Genomic DNA, 22,409 nt, shown 5'->3' with positions numbered 1-22,409 from the left:
ATGGGGGCAGATTGAAGGGTGCAGGTCACTCTTTGTCTGGTATCAGTCACAGTCAGCCAGAATAGAACAACTGTAATGAGTTCTATTGTACTATGCTAAATCCAATGCAATGCAAGCAGAAGCATCATGTCAATTCAAATACACTCTTAAAAAAATAATGGAGCTCACAATGCCACAGAAGAACCTTTATGTCTGATAGTTTCATAAAAAATCATTAACACCTGAAGAAACTTTGTGTTTCACAAAATGTTCTTTGTGTTGAAAGAAGGTACTCCAGATTATAAAAAGAGATGGTTCTTTAAAGAACCTTTGACTGAATGGTTGTTTGTGGAACCAAAAGTGGTTCTTCTATGGCATTGCAAGAACCTTTTAAGCACCTTTATTTTTAAGAGTGTAGAGGAGGCACATTTATAGAAAAAACAAAGAACTGTAACTAAAAGCTCACCACGTGAGCCAGCACCACCACTGGTGCCCTTCAAAAATAAAAAATAAGGAAAAGTTATGATATGACTTGAAGAAAAGGAATGGAAAATATTTATAGCCTACTCACAATATCCATCTCTTGGGCTGTAGTTCATGAAGCAGAAACCAATGAGCATCAGGATGATGGTTCTCCATGTAATCTTGCGAAGGAGCTGTAGCCATGGAACACCTTTCCTATGCATCGAGGTGAATGCTAGCACTACAGAAGTACCTATGATGAACACAAACCTTGCCAAAGAGTTAAAGATAGTATTATTGTACATAACATACTGTGCATCACTACATATATATGCTTTTGGGATATATTTGCATTGGCTAATGCTAGATTTTTGGTAATTCTGATTTACGTATGTCAAATGAGGGGTAGATTGTGTACGTATGTCTTTTTTTCCATAACAAACAAATCCACAATTTAAGGTGGTTACTACATTGCTGGGTCTCTATTCATAGAGGAATCTGCATCCAGTTCATCATGAATTAAAGCAGTCTCTGGGTATTACAAGCTTTATTTATACTCTCAGAGAAAGAAAGATTAATTGGCATAGGCAAAGCATTTTAAATGGTAGTGGGTTGGAAAAGCCTTAAATCTGAAAGGTTCTGAAGGCAGATCCAAACTGTTGGACTGAAGTCCCACTCTTTTCCATATTAATCTAAAAAATGGAAAGTAATAATTTTCCATCGATTCATTAAGTGCATGCTGGCAGCTCACCAAGGCATCACAAGATCAGCTACTGTGAGACCTGTAATGTATATGGAAAAACACATTCACACACATGAAAACACACACACATCTGGTGCATGTCTGTCTACAGTTGCTGGAAAGTTGGCTATTTGACTGACACATAGGATATGCATTATCTTATTGCTGAAAGACTGACAAAATTAGTTTTATCCTCATAATCACACTTAATTGTAAACTAAAGCTGTCACTCAGAGTCTAGCAACTGATGATAAAAGATTGTGTGCCTTTAAAAACATTGTTTTCTCATTATCTTTCGATTTTCAGACAGCAAATGATTTATAAATGCTCATACAGCCATGACAGAGGATGCCTCACAGTAATATGAAAATCCATCTGCTTTCCCTTATGATCAATACAATTCTGCTGATATGATGAAGAGGCCATTATGAGCCTTAAATTGAGTTCATCTGTGATTACTCCAGGAGATGTTCTTCGTAATAGACCCCCATTAAAATTTAACATGCAACCCCTTCTCATCTGTGTCCTTTGAGGATGTTCATCCAAAAGTTATACTGTAGATGTGAAGTATAAAATGCATGCTGAATTAAAGTGTCTCTTTGATAAAGCAGCACTTCAAATGTAAGTATCTGATATCAGTACATTGTGTCTTTGGTAGTCCGTGAAGATTTATGAAGCATCATTTTAGCTTTAATTTCTTATTGGATGTACTTAATTAGTGGTATATATCTAGAAATGCCTAATCAATAACTTTAGGACACATTTGTAAAGTGTATATTGCTAACTCGGTTCCAGCCAAAAAAAAAAAAAAAGAAACAACAAGAGCTGAAATTTTTTTATGTTTAAATGAAACATTCAGAAGCTAAATTATTTTGGTTGACAAATTAAAAGACAATGAGTGAATGATTCTCATTCATAAGTTTCAATATGGAGCCCTGTATAGAGAGGTCATCGCAGATCAACATATATGTAACCAATCAGCAAAATAACTCACCATTCCAAGGTGCATGTTGGAAAAACCAGTAACCACCTCCACCATAGTTCACAAATACCATAACCGTTAGAGAGAATCTGTAAACAAAACGACACAAAAAATGTAATCAGTATATGGAGTATTTTTAATGAAATATTATCTAAAAATATATTGAGCCAATATTAAGACTATTGATGATTAATATTGTTAACAAGCAGAATTTCAACAAAGATTTTGACAAAAGCTGTAAGAAGCTCTTTGACTAGTTGATCCTTTTTTCCCCAATTCATTTCTTTATTTTTTCCATTTGATCAAATGAGATTCAAAATATTATTACAGTTTATACAACATGCAAAATATATTAACATTCAAAAGTTTGGGTTTGGTAAGATATTCTTTTAAATAAATTAATACATTTATTCAGCAAGGTATTAAATTGACAATAAAGAAAACAAAATGATATTATCTATATAATATATAAATATTTTATCTATATAAAGTATATTATCTATATTAATATTTAAAATATATTAAAATTGAAAACAGTTATTTAGATTGTAATAACATTTTACTGTATTTTACTTTTTTTGATCAAATAAAATAGGTTTGATGAGCATAAGAGATGGCTTTCATCATACCAACCAAAAACCTTTGAACAGTTGTGTACAAACAAATAAGTAAAAATCATTACAAATTATCATTACAATATCCTTTGGTACCTCAACTGTCACTTGTACCTTTAAGGTAAACTGTATCAGTATTATGGATCATAAGACCAGAAGGCGTGGCATTTGTTTTATATATCAGAGACGAAATGCGGTGTAAGGTAATGCAAGCTAAGCATTATGAATCACTCAGGAAATGAACGGTTGTCCTCTGAATCGCCTCACCCAGAAGTGCTGACTAAAGCCCTCTGCTGTAATTTATTGTAGACGCGTAACTTTTTGGCGCAAAGAAGCCAAGCTGCAACTTACTGTGCATGATGGAACACTACATTGAATTAGCAACAGCAGGAGATGCTTTTTATTGCACGTCAGAAAATGCATGTTTGCACTATACAACATAAATATACCCGTGGACATGAAATTGATTTTTGTGATCAGACCCTGAGACAACACCTCAGCTATTAAACTGACAACACTCAAATCATGGCGTTGAAGTGTTCTCTTTGGTTTCTCTCTATAAGAACATACTGAGAAAGCAAAGCACTGCATGGACCTTCAGATAAACTTCATTCTATCTAACCAATCTAAATTTTTCCTCACCATATTCAATTAGGAGATCATAACAGAGTCCATTACTGCTCCTTTTAGGCCTAACCTCCTGATACAAGATTTTAATCACATGCCATCCTCTAAAGAGCGTGTCTTTGTCTTTCTTCTCTCTCTATCTCTTTTACACTCACACTCTTTCTCACACACACTTTGCGAAGGCATCCATTAGTATCCATAGTAACAATGACAAAGGTTAAGTAATTTTCAAGATGAAACTATATGGCACAATGTTTGCAATATAATATGTTATAGCCCATCATTTTAATAAAAAAACCTCAGTGTTTGGGAGGCTTTCACTCTCAAAAAACCTCCCAAAGCAAATTAAGTATTTTAAGTTTTCAAAAAAATAAAAATAAAACGCAACAGACTCTAACAATGCGGTGTCTTTGTGTTGCCTCTTATTAACCACTGTTGCTAACAAGTACAAAATGTATTTTGGCAGTTACTCCCAGTGTATATTTATCATTGTCATTTTATCCCAGAGCTAAAGCTCTTTGTAATTCCTGAGTGGACAAATTTGTAATTTATACATACTGCAGTTTTCACTATAAAAGCCTGAGATTTCAAATAAAACTAGCACAGGTAACACTTAAAATAAGGAGTTAAATAACATGACTTGCAATGGGAGTACATTACAATCTGAAAATGATTTAGGCCTACATTCAAATTAAATTACGTAGTTGACGCTAATCATTTGTGATTTGTAATGTATATAAACACATTTGTGATTTATATAAACAGCAGTTTCCACTGTAAAAAGTTTGAGATATCAGACAAAACGAGGGCAGGTAAAATTTATACATGTTAAACTATTAAAATCAAGGAGTTGAATAGCATGGTTCTCTAAGCTAAGACGCTACAGGAAAAGTCTCTTTTCACGAAATACTGAAGCAAAAAATTATCCTTAATTTTGTATTTTTGTAGACGGCTCGTTCGCTCATTGGCTTGTTCTGCGGCAACTGCACAGCCTATCGAGCGCAGGCTGATGCAACATCAGACCAATAAGGGCGCTTCGCGCCCTTCTTGCCACTTCCCGCTGAAACAGGTGTGGCCCAACCTATAAAAGGTGCTCGAAAAGGCTGACTCACCTGATTTTTCATCTCTTCAGCGAAGCTCACGCATCGCTGGATCACGGAGGAAGCAAGCGTCGTCTGAGAAAGCATATCAGCAGGACGAGCCATTCTGAAGCTGCTGGCATCGCCGCCTTCCACTACCGTTCCTGCTGCGCTATCCGGCGCCTATATCCTTTCAATTCTGTTATATCCAGCTGTTCTTTATGTGTGTGTGTGTTCGCCCTGTGACACACACTCGTAAAAGAGCTCGCGTCTTTTTTAAGATGCCTTCCTGCGGCTCGTCAGAGCCCCACTCAGCGAGGGAGACCGGTACGTCATCTGTGTCTCCTGCCTGGGTGAAGATCATGCAGCGCTCGCGCTCGCTGACGGCGGATGCCCCCACTGCGAGCTGTTGCCATGGTGACTCTGAGGACTCGCCTGGCCTTTTTCTCTGAGCCTGCATTCTCCGCTGCGCTGAGGCGCCGTAAAAGCATCGCTTCCAGCGGATTCCGGAACCGTCTTCAGCTCAACCGAGCTCGCCGGTTCGCCCTGCTTCACCGGCCCCCCCTGCATCGCTTCCCATTGGGCAGCGCCGGCTGTTTGCCGGCGCATCGTCCGAGGAAGTCGATCTCAGGGCCGCGTTGGGGGAAGAGGACACGCGCTCTCTGCTAGCTTCGGGCAGTGAGGGCTGGGCGAGCTCAGAGGATCTCGCGCCTTCTGCTCAGAAGCCCAGCAGACGAGCTGACATCGAGAAGGAGCCGGGGCGAATGCTCGCGTTGGCCGCGACGAGTCTCGGCTGTGAGTGGTTTGCACCAGCGCCCCCCCTCTCGTTCCCGGCTGGATGGTATTTCCCTTTCGGATGAGCATAATTCTCAAAGCCCGCCTCATTTCTTCCTGAGCTTCACGAAGAGGTGGCGAAGGCTTGAAACGCTCCATATTCAGCGCGAACTCGTTCGTCTATCTCACTAGCATTCTCCACACTGATGATGCTAAAAAACAGTAACTACCAGTCACTTCCGCCGGTGGAACAGGCGATAGCGACACACCTTTGTCCGCCCTCTGCTGGACGGCGGCAAAAGCGGTGTTGCCATCTAAAGCCTGCTGTGTGACGCTGCGGCTGCACTACTCGCGATGGCTGCTTCATCGAAGCGCAGGTTTACGAGTTCCGCTGTGGCCGAGCTCTCACCCAAGCGCGCCGCTGTTTCAGTTCCAGGAATTGTGACTGTCTCAGCGTTTTCTGCAATGCGCAAGCCACATACGGTGCGTGGCTTCTGTAAAAACGAAACCCGTGCACGCTCGTCCGGCCACGGCCGATGGTGCTATAAATGCAGTGACAATGCCCACTCCTCAGTGCCCATCTCCACATGTAAGCACAGCCCTGCACACAGGGCTCGCGCACATAAGATCGACACAGATCGGTCGAGCGTGCCGCATAGTAAACGTGCCCACTCCCCAGTGCCCACATACACTATGTCACATACGGCGCGTGGCTTCTGTAAAAACGAGGCCCGTGCACGTACGCTCTGCACAGGCAGACAGCGAGTTGAAAGTGGTAAATGTGCACATATGCAGCCCACAGTTACTCGCAGACATATCGAGTCCCACGGGACCTGCTCAGCCTTGCCCCAGTCGGTTAAGCGCCGGGACGGGGTCGAGGAGGAGCGATCTGCCCGCTGTGATCAGCGCGCTCCCCGCCTCAAATGCACAGCACACCCGAGCGCCACCGTTGACCAGTCAACAGAGCGCGCTTCGCATCCAGCCCTTAGCCATTCATGCAGATGCATGGTCAGCGCTTCCAGGGGTTTCGGATTGGGTGCTAGGCATTATAAAGAGAGGCTACTCGCTACAGTTTTTTTTCGACGCCCTCCGCGCTTTTCAGCGCGCGTCAAAACTACGGTCAAAACAGAAGTAGCACACATACTTCGGGCCGAAATATCAAAACTGTTGAGCAAAGGGGCTGTAGAGCCTGTGTCTCAAGCTCAAAGCGAGGGGGGGCGGTACAGCAGATACTTTCTGGTGCCCAAGAGAGACGGGGGTCTCAGGCCCATACTGGATATAAGACAGCTGAACAAGGCATTGAAGAAACGCAGTTTCAAAATGCTTACGACCAGGAAACTCCTCGCGCAGATTCGCAGAGGGGACTGGTTCATGTCAATAGATCTGAGGGATGCGTATTTTCAAATACAGATGGCGTCAAACCACAGGCGATATTTGAGATTCGCCTTCGAGGGCCAGGCATACCAGTTTACAGTCCTCCGCAGCTCCGCGTACGTTTACGAGGTGCATGGATGCAGCGCTCGCTCCTCTCAGACTCAGAGGCATGCGAGTGCTGGATTATTTGGACGACTGGCTGGTTCTGGCCCGATCACGAGCAGAGCTCGTGGACCACAGGGCCCTTTTACTCGATCACCTCGAGAAGCTCGGCCTCAGTGTCAATTGGGCAAAGAGTTTGCTGAACCCCAGTCAGACGATTCTGTTTCTGGGTATAGTTCTGAACTCTTGTTCCATGACGGTGCGGCTGTCACCACAGTGCGTGATGGGCATTCAGCGCGCAGCGAGTTCTTTCCGCTGCGGCGCGACCGTGTCGCTCAAACACTGTCAGAAGATGCTGGGCCTCATGGCCTCAGCATCTCCGGCTCTGCAGCTGGGCCTGCTCCGCATGCGCCCCCTGCAGTTCTGGCTGAAGACGCGGGTGCCGCGCAGAGCGTGGGCGTCTGGCCGGCGGCATCTCAAGGTCAATCGGAGCTGTGTCACAGCTCTGGCACCTTGGACAGCGAACGGCTGGTACCGATCAGGTGTAAGCCTGGGGACTTCCCCGAATGTGAAGATGGTGTTGACGGACGCCTCCACTTCGGGATGGGGAGCACTGCTCGAGGGCAGACCGTCCTTTGGCCTATGGTCAGAACGGGAAAAGCTCCATCATATCAACTGTCTGGAAATGCTGGCAGTGGAGAACGCGCTGATGCGCTTTTGTCCCCAAATCAAGGATCACCACGTCTTAGTCCGTTCGGGCAACATGTCTGTGGTGTCCTACATAAATCACCAGGGCGGTCTCGGGTCCTGAAACCTGTACAGGCTAGCGGAACGCCTCCTGGTTTGGGCTCAGCGCAACGTGCGTTCGCTGAGGGCAGTGCATGTGCCTGGGCTACAGAATCTGGTTTCAGACAGGCTGTCCAGAGGCAATGTTCCTACGGGCGAATGGTCTCTACACCCGCAAACAGTCCGGCTGTTGTGGGAGAGATTTGGCAGGGCGGAGGTGGACCTCTTCGCGTCCCACGAAAATGCTCACTGCCCTGCGTTCTTTTCCAAGAACGAAAGCGCGCTGTCACGGGGATGGCCGTGCTGTCCGCTTTATGCTTTCCCTCCCGTCTCCCTCCTTCCGCAGGTGATAGAACAGGTGAGAGAAACGAGATGTTCAATACTGCTTGTAGCACCTCTTTGGATGAACCAAGCATGGTTCCCAAATTTGATGCAGTTAGCAGATATCGCCCCGTGGCCGGTACCATTGAGGAGGGACCTCCTCTCGCAGGCCAGGGGCTCGATTTGGCACCCTCAACCGGAGTTGTGGTCCCTCCATGTGTGGGCGCACAACGGTTACCCGCTGATCTCGCAGTGGGAGTGCTAAATACCATCACTCAGGCCAGAGCTCCGTCGACACGACGTCTGTATGCCTCGAAGTGGTCGGTGTTCTCCAGCTGGTGCACAGCTCGAGGTTATTCACCCCTTAGTTGTGAGGTGACGGAGGTCCTCTCCTTCCTACAGGAGCTGTTGGATAAGGGCAGAGCCCCATCCACGCTCAAAGTTTATGTGGCGGCCATCGCGGCGTTTTCTGAAACGGCGCTCGGTCAGTCAATAGGAAGGAATGATTTAGTCATCCGGTTCCTCAGAGGAGCTAGGAGGCTGAATCCTCCCAGACCTCCGTCAGTCCCTATGTGGGACCTCGCGGCGGTTTTGGAGGCCTTGAAGGGTCCCCCTTTTGAGCCTATCCAATCGATTAGCCTTCAGCATCTGTCGTTCAAGACAGTATTCTTGTTGGCTCTCGCTTCGGTGAAGCGTGTGGGTGATTTGCACGCACTCTCGGTGAGCCAGTCGTGCTTGGAGTTTGGGCCCAATGACTCAAGGGTCATACTCAAACCTAGGCACGGTTATGTGCCGAAATCCCTCAACACACCGTTTCGGGCTCAGGTTATTGTCCTGTCTGCCCTGCCGGTGTCAGGAGAGGATAGAGACTCGAGTCTTCTTTGCCCTTTTAGGGTTTTTAAGAGCTTATGTGTCTCGCTCTGCTGCCTTTCGGCAGACGGAGCAGCTGTTTGTCTCGTTCGGTGGACGATCCAAGGGAATGGCTGTTTCGAGACAGACTCTATCCAGATGGATAGTTGACGCCATAGCGTTAGCTTACTCTTCCAGGGGCCTTCTGTGCCCGTTGGGCATCAGAGCACACTCCACAAGAGGCGTCGCCTCGTCGTTGGCGTGGTCTACTGGGATCTCCTTGCAGGATATATGTATGGCGGCAGGTTGGGCCTTGCCGTCTACATTTATCAGGTTCTATAACCTGGAGGTTCCCGCCTTGCAAGCAAGGCTGCTGTCGGTATAGTCGAATCAGGGCCCTGAGGGGAATTCTGAGTTCACGAGCGCTATGCGCTGCCGACTGTTATATGGGCAGTATTGCGTAAGACCCGCATTGCCACATTGGTCAGGCCTTGCCTCGGCTGTGTGATGTCATATTGCCGCATCTACGGATGCCGCTAGATATGGGACGGAGGGCTTTCCCCCTTTCTGTCCTGGACTCTCTGTGAGTCCCTCAGGTGACTGTGCACTGTAAATCCTGGGCGTTGCTTCAGGTTTATTGGTGTGATCCCTGCGCGCACAGCGTTTTACATTGGGTTCCCGTAGCGTCTTAGCTAAGATGCAGTATGAGAGAGCTCTCATAAGAGAACGTACTCGGTTACTAAACATAACCTCGGTTCTCTCTAGAAGAGCGAACGAGTACTGCGTTCTCTGCCGTGCGTACGATTCACTCTGGTTCGCTTCGGCGATGAAATAAATCAGGTGAGTCAGCCTTTTTGAGCACCTTTTATAGGTTGGGCCACACCTGTTTCGGCGGGAAGTGGTAAGAAGGGCGCGAAGTCTGATGGTCTGATGTTGCATCAGCCTGCGCTCGATAGGCTGTGCAGTTGCCGCAGAACAAGCCAATGAGCGAACGAGCCATCTCACCTATGGCTGTGTACTGCTGCAAATGCGCTTTACAAAAATACAAAATTAAGGATAATTTTTTGCTTCAGTATTTCGTGAAAAGAGACTTTTCCCGTAGCGTCTTAGCTAAGACGCAGTACTCGTTCGCTCTTCTAGAGAGAACCGAGGTTACGTTTAGTAACCGAGTACGTTTGCGATAGGAGTATGATTAACATTTAAATTAAATTATATAGTTAAAGTTAAAGCTGTTCGAAGCCTGTATGAGTTTCTGTATGAGTATTGAGTTTTTCTGTTAAACATAAAAGAAGACATTCTGAAGAATGTAGAGAACCAAAAGATGAAGGTCCCCACTGAATTTCACAGAATGGAAAAACCAGTGAGGAAGTCAATGGGGACCATCAACTATTTGGTTTCCCGCATTCTTCAAAATATCTTCTTTTGTGTTAAGCAGAAAAAAGAAATGTATACAGGTTTGGAACAACTTAAAGGTGAGTAACGATGACAGAACTTTCATTTCTGGTTGAACTAATCTTCCAGTCGCCAATAACAAAATGAAAGAGTAACACGTTAGTAAACTGACTTGTTTCCTGCATAGAAAAGAACAAATTAGCACATTTCGAAGTACATTTGCTGGTAGCGTAACTTATCACAAAACCACCAGCATCAATTTGTAATTACAAATATGAGGAAACTGATTGCAGGCTTTTTGCTGGCGAGACTAAAAACCAAATCATTTTTAAAAAATTAAAATGCAAACAAAGTCTACAGTTATACTATATATCATGTTGATGGAAACTGATGAATTGAGGGTACTATTTTCTTAGCTCTGAGAAAAACCATAGCCGCAACAATTTCACCAGGGTGGTGGGCAGATGACAGGTGCTTCTGACTTCAGTGAAAAGTTTTGACTCGTTGCTGGACAGGCCATATTATAAAGCAAGGGAGTTGCAACACTAGAGGCTTTCTCTATGATATGCTCACAAAGAGCTAAAGACATCCACTGACATTATTAAGTTCCATGTTTAGCCAAATCAGGGATCCCATGTGTATTTTGTAGTGTTGAATTTGTTTTGGACCCACAATAGCTGCAAAGTTCTTGTGAAATATCATGCATTTGTTGCAGAATCCAATATTACCTTGGCATCATAAATCAACAGACCTGACAAGCCAGCTGTGACATCATCCACTGAGTCTATATGTATGAGATGATGTCTATATCATATTCAAATTCAGCACTCTAGTGCCAGATTACAGAATACTTAGGCTGAAATTTAGAAAACATTAAAACAAAGAACCAAAGTCTCCAGCCACACTGATAAAACCATTAGGCTTAACAGGGAAATTGACTGTTTCATATCCAAGAGTAAAAGCAGGTATAGACTGAGTGGAACATCTGTTTTTATCAGCACTGCAGTTTACAAGGAAAATGATTATAAATTTGAATGAATCATTTATGAATTGCTTTCAAAAGTTTCACATAAAGAGGCTGGAACTAAACATATGGCATTTCTAAGAACCATAAAAGCTTGGTTATTCTAACTGTCATTGACAGTACAAATTGCCATTGGTGATTGCTATCTGAAAAGCACTTTTGCAACACACATGGATTATCCATTACACAAATCTTGATCTGGGAAGTCATATCTTTTCCAGCTCCAGATCTACAGCCTGCTGAATATGTGCTGATATGCTCCTTGTATTATTACATCAATTATTGGGAATTGAGAGGTCAAAGCCATAGCAGCTTCCTGTCTCGGGTGAGGAGGGCTTCTGTGTTTGCCCCCGAGCCACTATCAAGCCCTGCTTGGCTTCCCAATTAAATCACATCACCCTTGCTCAACAGCAATCCACTGTTCCCCAGCACAGAGGCAAAATATATTAGAGATGATGCCTAGAGCAACCTCTGTAAACAATGGCTCGAGTGAGTGTATGTCCAGCCTGTGACCCCTTACAATCTCTTTAGTCCCACAATGCATTCTATGAGCAAATGCGGCCGTCAGGCCAATGACAATTGATAGGTATTAATAGGTTCATAGAATTTAGGGAGTTCAGCACATTCAAAATTAAGTTACCATTTTAGGCCAAATAACTGAAAAATCATTTTTTGGCACATACCCTCGAAATGTGTCCAGTGACTTCAGCCTTGATGACTTTGATTTGATTTTGTCCACAGAATGTTCATTATTCGCCTCATCCTTAAAAAACAAAAACAATCAATTCAGTATGTCATTAAATAAAGGTAAGTTCTAAGATTACAAATGTGTATTTGTAAATGGGCCTTCGTATCTACTATGAGTTCTTATATATATTCTTTCTTGCTTTGAAACATAGGAGCAACATATTTGCATAATTCAACATAATTGAATATATATATATATATAAAATGTATGTATGTATAATGTATTTATTTAAAAAATAAAAATATTTTAAATATTACATTTATATTATAAATATATATATACACACACACACACACATACAACTTATATCATAAAGCATTTGCAGTTTTAGCATTTGACAGTTTTGTCAGGTAAAATATTGATTATGGCTTGTCAATTGAGCATACTATTAAGAAATTAATGTTCAAAATCAATCGTTGCTTTGGCCATGTTTGTGGAGCATGAGCAGCCTAGTACATGGTTGGGAAGCATGAATAGTTTCTCTCATTTCCAAAGAAATGTTCCCATTCACCATATGGTCTGAGATGGCAGTGAGATCCATCACAAAGGAATTAGCATTACCCTCTTCCTGCTCTGCTCTCCAAACAACTGGATGAAATGCAGCAGACAAAGCTAATCAAACTTTCAGACCAGGACAATCAAACAAGATCTTAGAAAATTAAACTACCGGTATGTCCGCTAAAAGGCTCCTTGTTTGCCTTTTAGATGTGATCATCCAGGAAATAGCTGATTACAGTTGCTATGAACTAAGCATAAACAAATGTACAGTGTATGATGCATAAGATCTGTTCCTTGTATAATGTATGAACCGTTTTGCCCTCACCAGATCTATGGAGTTTAGAGATCCGCGATGGCAGATACGGTTCTTTAGCCTCTGTGTACAGCTGCATCTGTAGTTGTAAAAACAATATTTTATTTTGAAATCAACTTAAAAAAAACTGTTTACACACGGTTCAAAAGTTTGAAAGAAGTCTCTTATGCTAACCAAGGGTGCATTTATTCAAACTAAATATACAGTAAAAGCAGCAATTTTATGAAATAATAATGCAATTTAAAACAACTGATTTATTTTTTAATGTATTTTAAAATGTAACTTATTCTTGTGATGTCAAAACTGAATTTTCAGTAGCCATTACTTCAGAATTTAGCAGCACATTATCCTTTGGAAATCATTCTAATATACTGCTTTGATGCTCAAGAAACATTTCTTATTGTTATTAATGTTAAACAGTTGATACATTTTTTCCCCCCAGGATTTTTTGCCAAATAGAAAGTTCAATAAAATGTAAAATATAAATCTTTTGCGACATTATAAACATCTTGTCACTTTTAAACAATTTAATCCATCCTTGCTGAATAAAAGTAAAAAAAAAAAAAATCTTAAACAAAACTATTGAACAGCAGTGTAATTGGAAAAATGATATTATTACCTGAGTATATAAGGCAAAGAGGCCCAAAATGCAGTGATAGAAGCCAGAATCAAGAATGCCGCTAACAGCGCTGAGGAATCAATAGCAAATAAATAAGAGCAATGGTTATACAAACTTCTACTGCGTCTTGTTTTTGGGGTATTTTTTAAGAAGAACTTGTTTTTTTTATTTATTTTTTTGTGTATCGATAAGGATTATGTGAATGCCTGTTGAAGACAGCATTTAGTCCGTTAAAATAATTAAAAAGTTAAGGGTTTACAAACATGTTCAGTTTCTACGATTTTCTCAGCCTTCGCTCTGAACAAGCCTCTGTCACCCATGCTGTGCCACGAGGGAGCTCTCAAGAATCCAGCAGTGTCCTTTTATGTAATCTGAAACCAGTCTATAGGCGTACAATCAATCTATGAAACCCTAGCCTTGGGTCTCCAATAAGGCCATGTACTGAGGCAATATTTTCACAGTGCATGATGGAATGGATCATATCGGCTGTCCGAGGCCGTCCTCCATGATACTGACTGCTTAAGGGAAGGTGTAAAACAGCTTCATATTCCAAATATTTGGAAGCTGTACAGACATCTTTATTGAGTTTGTGTGTACTGCAAGATAAATCTAAAAATCAGACTGAAGTGAGATCAGGAGATTGATATACTTTTTCCGTAAAACTAAATTGAGTTCAACATTGTTACATAATGCTTACATAAGCCCTAAATCTTTTATTATCAAAACATGGACAAAAACACTCACACTCACATGGCTAATCAAATGAACATGCTGCACCCGGTGATCTCAAGCCAATACTTTCAATCAGACAGTGGCGATGTTTTGCGGAAAAACAAACACAGAAAGGACCATTTGATCAAAGTGTGAATACACTTGATGACACAAGGGGAAACAGTGAAGTTGTGATGATACTATAGTGATGACTGAGTGCAGGAGCCTGGACAAAGTGGCCCTGAGATAAATAAACACTGCGTGCACATCCAACACTTTGACCACTTAAGAGTACCTTTAAGTATGTCATGTTTGTCATGTCTCAAATGTCCTTTAACTTAAGAGGCAAGAGAAACTAATTGGTTGCTAGTGTGAAAACGAGTAAAAAAAACACACATACACACACACACACACACACACACACACACACATATACTATATATATATATATATCCTAAAGAAATTAGTTAACCTAAAAAAAAGAATGAATAATTTTTTTATTCAGTTTAATATTATTAGATTGTTTTTATTTATCTGTAAAAACAAGTTGAAAATAATGAGATTAATATTTTTGTTAATCTACTGACAGTTTTAACAGTGTAAAAAATCTGCACATAATTTTGTGAGGTACAAAATATTTTAGGACTTAAAAAAGTTATTTTAATAATTTTTTATAAAATATGACAGTATATTAAATGACAATTTTTTTTTTTAAAAACTAATCTGCATATATGAAATGGGGGGGGGGGTGTTAATTCTATAAAATATATAAATCCCTTTTAATAAAAAAAACTGTAATAATTTTTGTGGGTCCATGGCATCAAAATATTAAAAAACTCTTACTCTAATCAAAAACTACCACACTTCCTTTGAAAACAAGCTTTGAGGACAGTTGCTGTCATGTGTTTATTTGTAGTGAAAGGTAATACAGTTTATGCTGATCATCACTGTCTAATTATCCTCAATCCTTAGTAAATTATTCTACGCTTATTTCACAATAAATTATATAACACTAATTGCTGAAGTTGAAACACTTAAAGTTACTCTAATTTGCGCAGTTTAGTCCAAATGTTATTAAGAGTTTAAGGTTAAGCAGACCAATTACTGTATGTTTGTACAATTTACTGCTTTTAGTCATCACAGACCCAAGACTGAGGTCAGAGTTTTTCAGTCCAAGACAGCCTTAAAATATCAGTCTGGGAAACACACACACACACACACACTTAAGTGTGAGTAAGTTACATACAAGTTACACTAACATTATCACTGCAATTCAGTTGAAAACAGACTCTTTTTTTTCTCGCTGTCCCCTCATCAGTTCTTCTTAACATCTGCTGATCACTACCACCATCACTTAAGTTGTGATGGCCCTTTGGAGCTGGAGTGTAATCAGCAGCCGGTCCGCATAATGGAAGCTCATCACATAGCCGGGAGTTTAGTCATACTGGCCATATATCTGACAGATAATGGCTACTTGCCCTTAAAAGTCTGATCTACAACATAATCTGCACTATTGCAAAGTAGACGGTGCATTATGGAGCGTGGTGCTTTCAAAACTCCATTATGCTTTAATCCTTCACGCTCCTCTAATGTATTTCCCTCAATGCTCCCCTCCCGGGGCATCTTCCAAAACAAACATGGGAGAAAAGCTTTTCTTTGAGCTGTTTTTTTTTTCAAGAAATGAGCAGTTTAGCAGATCAATACAGTCTCATCCGACTCCTGGGATATGAGAGAGGCGCTTTTCTTCTGAACTTTGGAACTCAATATATGTCTTTTTGATGACTTATTTAATGTTCTTAATTACACAACATGCATACTTACGCAGGTATGCGTTGTTCGGGCTCCTATCCACAGTGAGAGAACAGGTTACATCATTTAGCAATCCAGACCTCATCCAGAGAGAATAATGGCCAGCTTCCTCAAATGTCTGACTCAGACTAGTCAGGAGAAATAATGTAATCAACATGTAATAAAACACTGATCCGTCTATCACATTGTTATAGTCGTGGTGATGGTTATTGAATTTTTAATTTTAATTTCTGTTACACATCATCCCCAACATTTTCAGATTTATGAATTTGTTGTTTTCTTGTTAACCATAAATTGTTTGCTGACTGATGCAAGTAACCTGTCATGTAATTGTTTAACAAAAGTACCCCAAAAATCAACTTTCACATTATATTTACAAAAACCAAGTTGATTGATATAGTTCTTTAAAAAAAATTGTATTTTATGATTGTATTGTATATATGAATGCCTCTTTGAAGCAACATGGAGTTGAAAATAACAAAACAAAGACATAGAAAAAGGCTGAAGGGTGTCATCTAGAGGGCAACAGGGAGAATTGCATTTTTTGAACCCATTTCACCTTTTTCATCCCCCAAAATGTGCACTATAAGCCTTTATTGATCGGCCTGGGAATGACATAGTGTCCTGCACGTTCTTTGGGGGAGAAAGTAAATCAATAATGGCTCGGTTTGGAAAGGGACCTCGGTATTGATCTTAAAGAAGCCCAGGACTAGACCACAGCCGTACGGTGTGGGAGAGATACTGTGACTTATCTTATGAAATCAGACACTCACGACAAACTATTTGAAAACGGCCCAAACCTTGATGATTGTTTGAGGCCCAGGCTGTTTGTAAATATTGCTACGGGTTCCTCCTTCAAACATCCCACCTGGGGTTTGTGAGAGGCCCACAAGCTTGGATATTTTAATGGTCTTTTTCATCATTATCCCAGTGTCAGCTTGTTAACCCCAAAATGCAGTGCGATCAATGCACAATGAGGTATTCTCCAAAGGGCAGCACTAAAGCCAGGTCACATTCAAACACATGATCATAAATAGTCTCAGTGACTGCAAATGCAATTGGCCGCTATTAGGGCTATATATCTAGCTTATGTAAGGTCCTTCTGTACCTGATTCATAAACAGAGTTATTGAAAAGGCTTCATTTAAAAAGGATCATTATTTAGGGTGATGTAAGTTAATATATTGTAGCAAGTTCAGGTGTAGTTCAAGGCAAATCTTACCTGCATAGAGTGTCGTTTCCATCAACAGGTATGATTTTTAGAGTCAGTGTGAATTGTGTGCTCACCACCACAGAAATATTGCTCTGCCCATTCCCAACTGTGGCAAGGGGCTGATAAAGACACTGCCGAAGAGGTATATTGCTGTCATTTAATAGTGTTTATTTAATATTCATTTAACATAAGCCATTTTTGACCATTCAAGCATGCATACATATTATTAGTCATTTTTATATTATTATTTAATATTATTATATTATTAGATATTAAACATAGGTTTATACTGCTCACTATGGGGGGGTGAAAAGCCACTATCAAGACAATTTTTTTAAATACCTTATAACAGTAATCTGAGGTGTAGTAAACACTAACGATGTACGGAAGTTCGTTATGGAATATTAGCAATGCCTCGTCCATTTTCAGCTTGTAAACTAAAAAAGGACAGAGATTGCAGTATGGTATGAATACAGTGAATATGCTCATTTATAGCAACATATTTTAAAAACCTGAATATCATACCCATGACTTACCTTTATGGTGTCTCTCACACAGACCTGCTGAGAGAAGAGTGAAAAAAGAGAAAACTTGCATGATATTGGTTGCCTTCATTGTTAATCCCAAATCTGCTGTATTTCTTTTTCTTCTTTTTGAGCATGGGAAAATAGAGAGCGCTCAAAGATCACTGTACTGTACATGTGATTACATGTGATCTTTGAAATGTGTTGGAGCATTTTATTACCAGAGGACACCAAAAGAAGATTGACCGATGAAGATAGGAAGGATTATTATTGACTAGGGAGTAGCACGTGCTGCTAGGAAAAAAGAATAAAGAACACAGCTAAAAACAGAAGCCTATATAAGTAGACATAAGGATGAAATTCATATTCATAAAAGGCACAAATCACAATTAGCTGTATCCAAAATATGTTGTTTAGTGTATAAATGTAGAAAAGAGAATAAAAGAAATTATCTTGATCAAATTAATCTTATCTTATCTTAAGTATAGAGATAAAAATGGAAACGAGGACTTCTCATGTTTCAATTCAATTCAATTCAAGTTTATTTGTATAGCGCTTTTTACAATACAAATCGTTACAAAGCAACTTTACAGAAAATTATGTTTCAACAATATTTAGTAGTAGCTAGTAGTTTGTGCACGTTTGACAGGATTTTAGAAAAATAATAATAATAATAATACAAGACGTAGTCAGCTAGATGATGAACTATCAATATTATTAATTAATAGTAATTATAGGATGCAGTCACACATGTAGCAATAATTGTTAGTTCTGTTTGTTGATTCAAGGTTAGCATCATCTGGGGTCCTCTGAGGGTCAGCATCATCTCTTCTCAGGTGTTCTGGATCCAGACTGGAGCTTGTGTAAATCCTAGTTACCACGGGATGTAAATCCCGTGGCAAAACATAGAAACAAAATAGAGACATCATTAGCATAGCTGCTGATCCAACAAAGTAAAATTAGTTTAACCCAAGCTAAAGAATAAAAATGCAGATGCAACTACATTCACAATTTAAGAGATACATGATTCGAATGCTTGGCGAAAGAGATGCGTTTTTAATCTAGATTTAAACAGAGAGAGTGTGTCTGAACCCCGAACATTATCAGGAAGGCTATTCCAGAGTTTGGGAGCCAAATGTGAAAAAGCTCTACCTCCTTTAGTGGACTTTGCTATCCTAGGAACTACCAAAAGTCCAGCGTTTTGTGACCTTAGGGTGCGTGATGGGTTGTAGCGTGGTAGAAGGCTAGTTAGGTACGCAGGAGCTAAACCATTTAGGGCCTTAGAGGTAAGTAATGATAATTTGTAACTGATACGGAACTTAATAGGTAGCCAGTGCAGAGACTGTAAAATTGGGGTAATATGATCATATTTTCTTGACCTGGTAAGGACTCTAGCTGCTGCATTTTGGACTACCTGTAGCTTGTTTATTGACGAAGCAGGACAACCACCTAGAAATGCATTACAATAGTCCAGTCTAGAGGTCATGAAAGCATGAACTAGCTTTTCTGCATCAGAAACAGATAACATGTTTCGTAGCTTGGCAATGTTTCTAAGATGGAAGAATGCGGTTTTTGTAACATTGGAAATATGATTTTCAAAAGACAAATTGCTGTCCAATATAACACCCAGATTTCTGACTGTAGAGGAAGTAACAGTACATCCGTCTAGTTGCAGATTGTAATCTACAAGATTCTGTGTAGTGTTTTTTGGTCCAATAATTAATATCTCTGTCTTATCCGAATTTAATTGGAGAAAATTATTTGTCATCCAATCTTTTACATTTTTAACACACTCTGTTAGCTTAGATAATTGGGAAGTTTCATCTGGTCTCGTTGAGATATATAGCTGAGTATCATCAGCATAACAGTGGAAGCTAATTCCGTATTTTCTAATAATATTACCAAGGGGCAACATGTATATTGAAAATAGAAGGGGACCTAGGACGGATCCTTGTGGCACTCCATATTTTACTGATGATAAATGAGATGACACCCCATTTAAGTAAACAAAATGGTAGCGATCGGACAGGTAGGATCTAAACCATCTTAGAGCCTGCCCTTGAATACCTGTATAGTTTTGTAATCGATCTATGAGTATGGCATGATCTATGGTGTCGAACGCAGCACTAAGATCAAGTAAGACTAGAAATGAGATGCAGCCTTGATCTGACGCAAGAAGCAGGTCATTTGTAATTTTAACAAGTGCAGTTTCTGTGCTATGGTGGGGCCTAAAACCTGACTGAAATTCTTCATACAGATAATTTTTATGCAGGAAGGTGCTCAATTGAGCAGACACAACTTTTTCTAAAATTTTAGACATAAATGGAAGATTTGAAATAGGCCTATAATTTGCCAGTACACTAGGATCTAGTTTTGGTTTCTTAATAAGAGGCTTGATAACCGCCAGCTTGAATGGTTTTGGGAAGTGACCTAAAGATAACGACGAGTTAATGATATTGAGAAGCGGTTCTTCGGCTACAGGTAACAGCTCTTTTAGTAATTTAGTGGGTACAGGATCTAATAAACATGTTGTTGGTTTAGATACAGTGATAAGTTTATTTAGCTCTTCCTGTCCTATATTTGTAAAGCACTGCAGTTTATCTTTGGGTGCGATGGATGAAACTGAAGTGTTAGACGCTGTAGAATCTACATTCGCTATTGTATTTCTAATGTTATCTATTTTATCAGTGAAGAAATTCATAAAGTCATTACTATTTAACGTTGGTGGAATATTTGAATCAGGTGGCGTCTGGTAATTTGTTAATTTAGCCACTGTGCTAAATAAAAACCTTGGATTGTTTTGGTTATTTTCAATGAGTTTGTGGATATGCTCTGCCCTAGCAGTTTTTAGAGCCTGTCTATACCTGGACATACTGTTTTTCCATGCAATTTTAAAAACTTCCAAGTTAGTTTTTCTCCATTTGCGTTCAAGACTACGAGTTACTTTCTTGAGAGAGTGAGTATTACTGTTATACCATGGCACAGTACGTTTTTCTCTAACCTTTTTCAATTTGATGGGGGCAACAGCTTCTAATGTATTAGAGAAAATAGTGCCCATGTTGTCAGTAATTTCGTCTAATTCATGTGTATTTTTGGGTACAAATAGCAGTTGAGATAGATCAGGAAGGTTATTTGCGAATCTGTCTTTGGTGGCTGGAACAATAGTTCTGCCCAGACGGTAACGCTGAGACATATAGTTAATATCAGTTATACGCAGCATGCACGATACAAGGAAATGGTCTGTAATATCATCACATTGGGGTACAATATCTATAGCAGTAAGATCGATTCCATGCGATATAATTAGATCTAGTGTATGATTAAAACGATGAGTGGGCCCGGTGACATTTTGCTTGACTCCAAAGGAGTTTATTAGGTCAGTAAACGCAAGTCCTAATGTATCATTTGCATTATCAACGTGAATATTAAAATCTCCCATGATTAGCGCCTTATCAACTGTAACTAGAAGGTCTGAGAGGAAATCTGCAAATTCTTTTAGGAATTCTGTATACGGCCCTGGTGGTCTATACACAGTAGCCAGAGCAAGAGATACATTAGACTTCTTTTGCATGTCTGGCAGTGTAACATTTAGCAGAAGTATTTCAAAAGAGTTAAACCTGTATCCTGTTTTCTGGGTAACATTGAGAATATCACTATATATTGTTGCAACACCTCCTCCACGACCAGTCTGACGGGGCTCATGCTTATAACAGTAGTTTGGTGGAGTAGACTCATTTAGACCAAAATAATCATTTGGTTTTAGCCAGGTTTCAGTCAAGCAGAGTACATCAAAACTATTTTCTGTGATCATTTCATTTACAATAACTGCTTTGGGTGTGAGTGATCTAATATTTATGAGCCCAAACTTTAAAAATTGTTTTTGTTCATTTACTTTACATTTTTCTGGTTTAATTACGATAAGATTTTTTCTAGATCCTACATTATATTTTGACCTCACTATTCGGGGAACAGACACAGTCTTAATAGTTTTTACAGCACAAGTACTTTTATCATTTAAGCGGGTGGAACAAAACTCATCATAATAGTTATTAGAGAATTGTCTTACTAGTCACATGGAGCGAAGTGTCCTGGAGATGTTGTCAGAGAGCAGCTCCGCTCCGATTCTGCTGGGGTGTAATCCATCAGCGCGAAACAGCCTAGGACGCTCCCAGAAAAGATTCCAGTTATTAACAAATAGCAGTTTCTGTTCTTTACACCATGACAACAACCATTAATTTAATTCGTCATTCATTTCGTCCTGACATGACGATCGTCGCCGCGGGCGTCGTGCTGCGAACCGTCTCGATCAGGCTGCTGAAGTCCCTCTTCAGAGTCTCCGTCTGCCGCAGCGTGGTGTCGTCAACCCCGGCGTGAAGCACGACCGCTCTGGGGCTCTCGTCGACCTTCAGGATCGCGGGTATCTGCGCAGAAACATCGAGGAACACGAGCACCAGGCAAACAATGAGTGTGCACTTTACCTTCGGCTAACGTAGCACTTACGTATCGGACGATGGAGTCTCCGATGATCACAGCGTCGCGTCGTGTCTCGCGGAGGGGAGCGAAGCGGTTCCGGATGGAGATGTCGAAGGCAGGAGGGGGAGAAGTCGTCGCCCGGGACCCGGCTCGCGTCCTCCGCTGTGGATGCACCCAGGGTCCGTGGTGTCCCGGCGTCGCAGTGAAGGACATCTGGGAAGATCGCGTCCTGGGTGCACCGGGCCTGTGCAGAGAAACACACGGAGTAGACGTGGTGGGACTGTTAGCAGATCGCTGTATACTTACCCCGGACTTGTGAGCGTCAGCCCGGGATGATTCCAGCGCGGCTCTCCGCTCTCTCAGCTGGGCCTGCCTCACCTCCAGGTCGCGAATCT

General features: G+C 40.9%; 1 protein-coding gene across 1 annotated transcript in view; it reads right to left on the bottom strand.

Annotated features, from left to right (window-relative positions):
* si:dkey-192p21.6 (uncharacterized protein LOC565246 homolog) overlaps positions 1–17,715 on the bottom strand; it is a 31,840-nt gene extending 14,125 nt beyond the window's left edge. Inside the window, exons 1-10 of the mRNA XM_059566236.1 lie at positions 17,554–17,715; positions 17,360–17,454; positions 17,027–17,148; positions 15,818–15,933; positions 13,286–13,355; positions 12,679–12,745; positions 11,791–11,870; positions 2,178–2,254; positions 1,193–1,223; positions 551–711 (exon numbers count right to left, since the gene is read on the bottom strand). Of these exons, the coding sequence (XP_059422219.1) occupies positions 551–711; positions 1,193–1,223; positions 2,178–2,254; positions 11,791–11,870; positions 12,679–12,745; positions 13,286–13,355; positions 15,818–15,933; positions 17,027–17,148; positions 17,360–17,454; positions 17,554–17,632 (898 nt within the window). The 5' untranslated portion in view covers positions 17,633–17,715. The remainder of the gene's footprint in view (positions 1–550; positions 712–1,192; positions 1,224–2,177; positions 2,255–11,790; positions 11,871–12,678; positions 12,746–13,285; positions 13,356–15,817; positions 15,934–17,026; positions 17,149–17,359; positions 17,455–17,553) is intronic.
* Positions 17,716–22,409: the final 4,694 nt, after the last annotated feature.

Source organism: Carassius carassius, chromosome 14 (genome assembly GCF_963082965.1).
Source record: "Carassius carassius chromosome 14, fCarCar2.1, whole genome shotgun sequence".
Taxonomy (NCBI): Eukaryota; Metazoa; Chordata; class Actinopteri; order Cypriniformes; family Cyprinidae; genus Carassius; species Carassius carassius.
Note: the sequence above shows the minus strand (reverse complement) of the source record. Positions and strands in the feature narration are given on the sequence as shown.